Genomic DNA, 9,005 nt, shown 5'->3' with positions numbered 1-9,005 from the left:
CCCTGTGCTGCGTCGCCAAGTGTTCACTACTTTACATAACCTGGCACATCCTGGTGCTAAGGGTACTACGCATCTGGTTACAGAATGCTTTGTGTGGCCAGGCGTGAAGAGGAATTGTCGTACTTGGGCTCGTGCTTGTTTACAGTGCCAGCACAGCAAAGTTGGCAGGCACACACAACCCAGTCTACGTAAATTCAGCATTCCAAAAGGCCGCTTCCGACATGGACATGTGGACCTCGTAGGACCATTACCCATGTCTGATGGTTTCAGGTATATCATATCCATCATTGGCCGTGTTACACGTTGGGTGGAGGCAATGCCCCTGCATGACATCACAGCGGATTCCATAGCACGTGCATTGGTATCCTCCTGGATAGCTCGATTTGGCTGCCATACATCCATCACCACCGACCAGGGAAGACAGTTTGAATCCCTGCTGTTTAACAAACTCTGCGTCCTCTGTGGGGTGGATAGATTCCACACTACGGCTTACCACCCTCAGAGCAATGGACTGGTTGAGCAGTGGCACAGGACTGAAAGCGGCATTCATGTGCCACGGTGGTGAGTGGTGCAACGCCCTTCCCTGGGTTATGCTAGGAATATGCACGGCTTACAAGACAGACCTCCAGGCTTCACTCACAGAGCTCCTGTATGCCGAGACCTTAGTTTTCCCCACAGAGTTCGTCAATGATGAAGCAATCGCCAACCTATCCGACCTCCTCACGCTAGTTGAGCGGGTCCGGACACACATAGCCACGATCCGCACGTCTCCACCACGACAACGTACCCGTCCTCGCGTGTTACTGCATTCAGCACTGGACTCTTGCGAGTTTGTTATGATACGGGATGACACAGTCAAACCGGCATTACAGCCACCTTATTCTGGCCCACAACGAGTAGTGGCTTGCACAGACAATACAATGGACATTCTCATCAGTGGCCGCCGGCAGACAGTTTCCCTCCAATGCATGAAACCAGCCTGGAAGATCGAGGAATCTGTACCACCACCATCACCCCCCCCCCCCCTCGCCCCACCCGTGTCGAGTGTTCTTCCATCAGGTGACGACCCCGATCCCACACAGACCGCCCACTCCCCTGCGCTCCACCATGATCGTATGTGCACTGAGCCTACACCTGTGGGCAACTCAGTGGTTGCATATGACGATACTCTACCCTTGTTTCATACAGGCACTGCGTGTGACAATCCACCACCTCAGGCTCAACCACATGTTGCGTGTGACATTACCCCGTTCCAAGTGTTGGCACCCAATAACCCCACAGTGTTCCAGTGTTTCTCCTGAACTATGTTGCTTTTCTGCCCCAAACCCCCTAGTGCCCCCTACATCCACTGTCGACGAAATTTGCATAGCAATCAACGCCTCTGAGTGCCCAAGCGACGAGCTTTCCTTGCAGCTCCACAAGGGATCAATCTTCGTCCTCCGCATGGGGGGCACTTCACGTGGGTCCACAATCACGTCACATATCACCATCCTGCGCACAGTCCCTTTCCCAAATAGCTGCCATAGCTGCAACGTTCAGTACTGACGGGATGCTCAAGATTCGCATCCCCCTCTCCACCGGTACTGCAACGACGACATCTTCTGTACCAGTCCAGTGTCGCCCCCCCCCCCTCCCCTCACTGGATGAGCGCTAGTCCACTCAGCACAGACAGTATGGACTCTTAGCACACGCTGCTATCAACCAGCGAGCATCCCACAACGCCACTACACAGGAAGACACCCACGTCCTTCCCCCAGTGCTCCGACTCGGGGGGGGGGGGGGGGGGGCTCTCTGGCGACAGTCGATCGCCAGTAAGTTTACCAGTGAAGTGCAAAATAAATGGTCTTTGGAGACTCGAGATTCTTTGGTAGTCCCGTCTACAACTTGACTGAGTGATACGTGTGTCGTGAATTTCTGCATTGTTTTTTTGTATTTTCTGTAATTATATGAACCTTAATAAAAGTGTCTTATCGTAATAAGTTGGAGTTTTCTGTGTGTGGTCCATCGCTATAGCCAAAAAACCCACAAGTCTTTGCACCTTTCACATACATTTTGGAACAATTTAAAATCCTTGAAAAATGAATCTCTTACTCCTCATTCAAAACTGAGGCTAGATTGTGATTTTTATGAGTCTCTTGCGTGATAATGTGGTAATAATATAGGTTTTATGTATCGCAAAAATTTCAATTGTTTATAAAACCTGTTCAACCTATAAGAGGAAGCTCTCCTTTTCAGGGACTGCAGAACTATATGGTACTAACCAACAGAAAAAAAAAATCAAAATTTTATTGTTTGGCATTTTTGAAAAAAAAAATTCCATAAATTATAAAAAAAGATCAGAACGCTATAGTAAAAGAACGTTGACTTATAAGTCCAAATGGAGGATTTCTTTGTAATCATAAAGCAATTATCTTTCAAATAAAAAACAGCAGAATATCTAGAACTGTTAAAGGGATTTTAAATTTTTTTTCCAAAATTCGCATCTTCAAAATGGTATGCGCGGCGCCATTTGGAGGGCTGTATCTCGAAGCAGAATTTTTTTTGGAGAAAACAAAAAAAAAAAAAAAAATACGTGTTCCTTACTTAGTCCTTCATTTTAATAGATGCTAAATTCAATAACATCTGAGACTACGAATGTAAGATTTTTCCTAGCCTGCCTGAATGGATATGCACTGTGCCTGTTCGACATTGAAGACGTGTTGTAAAGTCCCATGGGTCTGTCAGCTACTCTCGCGCCTGGTTTAATGACGTATCGACTCGCATCACACATACCATCATACTCCTCAGTTCACCGTGACGACAGCAGCGCTGTTTCTCAGATATCGAAGCTTCTTTTCAGTTGATCATGAGTGTATTTTACCACAGGCATAGCGTGTTTTATATAGAATTTAAAATTTCAGAAGCCGATGGTGTTGCTACGTTCGGAAAGAACTACTATAAAATTTTCAGTGTGTGTTTGTTTATGAAACAAACTGAAAATTGCTAACAATAATGTACATCAGGGTGCTAATTCTCATGAATATTTTACACAAATATTAGTGCTCAGTCTCGCTTCCCGTTTCCCCCATTGCCACGCTGCGCATCAGGAGGGTCGAAGAGGGGGGGGGGGGGGGGGGCAGCGAAGCATTGCATTTAAATGGCACTGCAGTTGTACTGCATATGCTTGGTATTATATTTCACATTTCTCAACAATATAGGTTACAAACAAAACAATTTTTCAGATTAATTAATTGTTCTTGGAGTGCTGAAGGCAATTTTCATCTGGTAGAAACTGTCGGCACACAGACAGGCACAGACAATTTCACAGAGTTTCGCACTCAAGTTGCCAGATAATCATGATTTATTTAGTTTCATAATCGAAAAAACATTTTTCACACAAATATGTCGATCGAAATATTATAACACTTACAACCTCATTATGGGCATTCCGAAGATCTACCGGAGAAAAAGGAATGTAGACGTCCTAGACAGTTTTAATGTAAAAAGATTTGTTATAAAACCTGGAGTTACCTTACATGTCAGTCAGTTACATCTGTACATGCACAGTATCTCTTTCAACTGAAGCGGCAAACGGTCTCGAAAACAGATCTATGACTGATAGTGCTCACAAAACCTCTTTGGAACTATTGTCGTAATTCTTGCAAGGCCAGAATAAATTCTTCAAACCTAGCACTTTCTTTAATGCCATTGAGCTTAAGAAGCTGTATTGTTTTTGTCAGAAAGTTTTTCTTGTACAACGCGTTTTTGTTATTAAATGCATCCGCATCATATCAGAAAGAAGTTACTTTGGGCAGTGTTCAGTCAAGTCCACTTGAAATGTGAAGTCTGCAATCCATTCCTGATGTTCTAATTTTCGTTCCTGCATTCCTTTTTCCTTCATAAATTCTGCAATAGAGAGATTTAAATCGAAAAATCGTTCCAGGCATGCCTTTTGACATAACCAACGTACTTTACAGTAATGTATGAAGTCTACGGTACATACTCTTCGTTCATTTCCATTGATAACTGTTGCAACTGAAAGTTGAATTACGGGTGCAATTTTAGAAATTTTGCTATCCGTTCCAACATTTTGTTCAAGTACTTCATGCCTGAAATTTTGCACAAAGTGCTTCTTGATGTACAGAGCAATGAATTCCGTCTGTTTATCGTTGTGATTTTTTGCTCTTTCATTGTCATCTAAAAGTTTTCTACATGGTAATATAATGTCGTTTTGTGGCAAATAAACAGCACTTGTCACTTATGCGAATTCAGAATTATCATCCTTCTCTTCCGTCATTCCCACGCATTTTAAAGGATTGTGACGATACATCGCTAGACTACCTCGTTTTGTGTAAACAGACACTGGACCGAGAACGGCCGGGCAAAGCCGCGTGACAGGCCGGGTCTGGGCCTTCCCGCACACGCTTTAAGATTGGCATGTCGTGGCCGGCCCTATTCTAAGTTATTAGCTATAGAATGAGCAGGAACTTAGTCTCCATAACTCTTAACAACGTTTGTTTGGGAAAAGTGGTTACGATAGAAATTTGCTAATTTAGTTGTATATGTATTTTTTATAATATCGGAGTAATTTCTACTTGGTATAAATTTGTGAGTGCTATATTGCTTATTTTATTGCATAATGTCCCTGTACGTTTAGTCACTTAGAAAGGCAACATCTAAACATAGGAAGCATCTAGCCACCGCGGCATAGAGCTATAATACTGAATGAACGTGGTATAGTTTCGGCTCAGTGTCTTTTTCAGAAAACAATCCTACATAGTTGAATATGCTAGCCTTAATTAAATTGTGAATAAGTATACACTACCCTTGGACGTTTACATTACTATGCGCGGTCGACGAAATATTTACAGTATCCCTCCTAGACGATGCAGAGATTTCATGAGAAGAATCGATAGCTGGTCGAAAGTGTTTAAACTTAATTCGTTTGAATCGTTTAACATCTAAAATGAAAAGTGAAAAATCTATGAATTTGCGAAAATAGTTGGAAGCACTTCTGGACTGCTCACAAGAAAATGAAACGAAAAAGTACTGATGATGTGAGGTTGATGACGTTACCCCGGCCATGTTGAAGTTACATATCAGCTGTTACTGAGATTTGTAACAGTGGGGAGATGGATAAATTGTGATTGGGTTGTGACCTTGTGCTTCGTTGTCTGTGTATATAGTATAGAATCATTTTAGTGCTGCAATCATGTGGAAAGTGAGGGAACTGGTGGATAAAGCGTAAGTACTCATTAATATCAAAATTATTGTTTTGCACAAATGAATCGTGTCCTTCGACACTATGGTTATGTTTACCTAAAGATGTGTCAGCTGCTGAGTATTTTCAGATTGTAGTATAATTAGGTATCTAACGCTACATTGAAAATATGTGAATGTAAATGTTATGTCAGAAAGAGTTTTGTACAGCCATTGACAACACATACTTTAGTTATAGGTCGGGAATACATTCCATCACTTTGACTTTTGCTTTTACACAATCATCAAATTTTCTGCGTACAATATATGGAAGAATTTCCCTTTTCACCCAGTAAAAAAGCTATTACTGCATCACTGAAAAATTTGTTTACTTTTGCATACAATTTTGTATTGTGTAGTGAAGGATGTTGTTGTTTTCTGTTGTAACGATACACTCTTTTGAAAGATTTTAAGTTATGAATGAATGAATGCGTACTGCCTGTACTCAAACTGAACTGCCTCGTGAATAAAGAGTATACTGCTGCTAAATGGTTGTTGGTTCTAGGTTATCTGTCCAGCACTCAGTATGGTAGCCATCTAGAACATTGTAGGCCTACTTTAATTAGTGGCTCGTTTAATTCAACAGTAGCTCCAAAGCTTTTATTTTATTTGTACACTTTAAAGCTTACATTGTAAAATAAACCACTAGTAGTCATATGTTCTGTAGCTTTTTTTTCCTGAAATCCGGACAGAATTATTTATTAGTGCAATTTTTTCCGATGCACCAAAGTAATATAGTGTGAAACAACAAATGTGTGTTACTATTTATATGTAGTCAGCAGACAGATTAGCTTTGAAGATAATTTGCATCTGATATAGCATTGCTATTGGTTTCTTTTGTTCTTTGTTTTATATTGATGATGATCTTCCTGTTTCTGTGTTTTCAGCACCAATGTTGTTATGAACTACACTGATATAGAAGCAAAAGTTAGAGAAGCCACAAATGATGATGCATGGGGACCGACTGGTACGTAATTTGTATCCCTCTGTCCTTGTGTTTAAAAGTCTGCCATTTTGTTTGCAGAAATAAGTATTGTATTTATTTATTTTATTAGTTATTAATCCTTAGGTAATTCAGAATAACAGTATTGGGCATGTCGGTTGCATCACATAAATAGTCTTTTGTAAATATGTAGAAGAGTATATGTTTGCATGTCCAGGATTGCTTCACAAACTCTTCATAGATTTCAGCTAAATTTGGCACAGAAACAGGCATCATGACTATCAGCACTGTGAGATGTACAAACTCTTAACTTCAGTAGGAGCGAAAACACGGACAATAACATTTTCTTCCCACCACTGACGTATAGGTTGCCCTGCATGAGGGGTATGTTGTGTGGAAAGGTTGTGTGGAAAGCCAAATCAATGTGCTTTGCAGGACAGCCTATATATTAGGGGGAAGAAACATTTTCTGGGCCCTGATATGTAGGCTGCCCTGCATGGTAGGCATGTGGTGTTGCAATAGAATAGGCCTGCTTTATCAGTCTGCTTTGCATGGCAATCTGTGTCTGGGGAAAGTAAGTGATTTCCAAGCCCCTGATGTCAGTCTTGCCTGCTTGACAGGTGTGTTGTGAGAATGGTATTGGTCTGCTTTACTGAAATGTATTGCAGGGGCTTCACACCCCAGTGAGCATGCTGGGTACAGATTGAGATGGGTATAGGGGGGGATGAGGGGGAAACACATTACGCTGGTGGAAGGTGTAGAAGGGTAGTGGGCAAGTGCAAGAGGTCAAGAGGAAAATAGAGGGGGAAGAGGATGAAGAGAGAGAGAAAGAGGGGAGCAGGAGATAGACAGGTAGAGGTGGAAAATGAGGTGGGCACAGTGAGAGGGAGGTGGTGTTGTGTTCAGTATAGTGTCAAATGCCAATGCAGGGAAAGAGCTAGGAGATGAATAAAACATAAACAGGGTAAGTAATGTGTTCATGCATTAATATTTTTTATTAGAAGATTGAAATCTTATTGTGGTTAATGAGAGTTTTTGGTCAGCTTTGGAGGTAACTTAAACAACTGGGATTGGAATTAACCACATAGTGTTTATGTTCATTTAGTGCAGCAGTGCTCTTATAATATCAGCAGTCCTCGCACTGCCTGTGTTACACTGACTGGAATACGTCGTTTGTCTGAGTTTGTGTGATTTGTGTCATTGCTATTCTGCCTGTGCTTAAGCATTTTGTTTCCACTTAAAAAATGACATAGTTGCTAAAAGTGAGTAATTGAGGAAAACAAAATGACAGTAGATAAGTAGAAAATGATTTCCTTTCTAAAGTTGTTACAGTATAGTTACTAGTAAAAATAAAAATTCGTGAATTGGTATAGCCATTATGTGTTGATTAATTTGTGATACACTCACTGTGGGCATGCATACATGAACCAGTACAACTTGAAAGAATTTGAAGAACTGCAGGTGAAATTCATTTAGGTATTCCATAGAGGGTGAAGTGATACTGATCAGAAAAATTATTACAGATTGTGTGGCTGTCATTACAGGCCTATGGATAATACCAGAATTAAATGGAAACAGTTTTAACTTCCACCCGGGTTGTGAAAAAACAGATTGATAACATACTTTTGATTCCGAAGCCCTGATATTCCTACTCCTGATGCTAATACTAATAAAACTAAGTAGCAGATTTGACCTATGTATAGTTTTGTGGTGTTGGAGTGAATACAGTTGTGATCCATTGATTGCGTATGTTAGCTTATAAGGCATTACTTACCTTGTATTTACAAAATTAATAAAATGTAGCCATCAGAATTACAATTGTTCCTTTAAAGGGAAGTCGATAAGCCTGAGGAGTTAAGATAGAAAAGAAGAGGTTTGTTGTGGTGAGGAATACTATTTATTGATGGTACTACAGACGACAATCTTGGCAAACTAAAGTTAGAAAATGAACTCTTTGGATTAACTAAACCTACCAATACCACATGTCATGTGATACACATTAAAAACCTTGGAATGTAGGTTGTGGAGCATACTTATCTGTAGCGTAGCCCAGGGTATGGTTTAGCTTGAAAGGTGTCTACTAAATCTTAGTTTTGATGACATTGATCTGTAGCAAAATGCAAGGCCTAGGTTAGGTTGAAAGGTGGCAGTTTGGTTAGAAGTAGCCAAAGAGTTCTCAGACACAGGCTTCAGTTGATCAAGACCTTATGCATAAATTGCCATATTCAAATTTGAGTCAAACATTTACATGCTACTGTTCCAAAATAAAATGGAGAGCAAAACTGTAGGTACCAACAAACATACACATCAGGGTCATGGTTTAAAGCTTCTATGATCACAAAATGTGTGTTTGTTTCCTAGTGTCCGCGAAGTTGTGAAGCTTATCGTATACTCTGAATACCAGTGGTGTTATTGAAAGAAACAGAATTTGAGCTAGACTTTTACTTTCTGATTATACAAATATTTACAGCCAAGCATTGTGTGGAGAGCAGTATTTTTAGAAATGGGGTTTTCTTTCCAATTTTTGTTTTCCAGGTGCACTGATGCAAGAAGTGGCACAAGGTACATTCACATATGAGCAGTTCCCAGAAGTGATGTCAATGCTTTGGAAGAGAATGCTACAGGATAATAAAAAGAATTGGAGGCGAACATATAAGGTGAATATGTATTTGCTAACTTTATTGCTTAGTTAACTTAGTTGGCCTTCAGCTAACAAGACAAATTTTCAATCTGGCACAATGTTCTTAAATTTATTCTATATTATTACACACTTAATATTGTCAAGCACTTGAAAATTCCCAGTTTTTGTAACATTGTCATAAAT

The 9,005-nt window shown here is 40.4% G+C and overlaps 1 protein-coding gene across 2 annotated transcripts in view; it reads left to right on the top strand.

The window, feature by feature from the left end:
- Positions 1 to 4,901: 4,901 nt before the first annotated feature.
- LOC126253169 (clathrin interactor 1) overlaps positions 4,902 to 9,005 on the top strand; it is a 194,017-nt gene continuing 189,913 nt past the window's right edge. The window contains exons 1-3 of one of the 2 annotated variants that reach the window (XM_049954326.1): positions 4,902 to 5,223; positions 6,126 to 6,205; positions 8,717 to 8,838. In XM_049954326.1, coding sequence (XP_049810283.1) covers positions 5,192 to 5,223; positions 6,126 to 6,205; positions 8,717 to 8,838 — 234 coding nt within the window. In that variant the 5' untranslated portion in view covers positions 4,902 to 5,191. The remainder of the gene's footprint in view (positions 5,224 to 6,125; positions 6,206 to 8,716; positions 8,839 to 9,005) is intronic. The other variant, XM_049954327.1, reaches the window with a different exon arrangement.

This window comes from Schistocerca nitens, chromosome 4 (assembly GCF_023898315.1).
Source record: "Schistocerca nitens isolate TAMUIC-IGC-003100 chromosome 4, iqSchNite1.1, whole genome shotgun sequence".
Lineage (NCBI taxonomy): Eukaryota > Metazoa > Arthropoda > Insecta > Orthoptera > Acrididae > Schistocerca > Schistocerca nitens.
The sequence above is the reverse complement of the archived record's forward strand: the minus strand, read 5'-3'. Positions and strand labels throughout refer to the sequence as shown.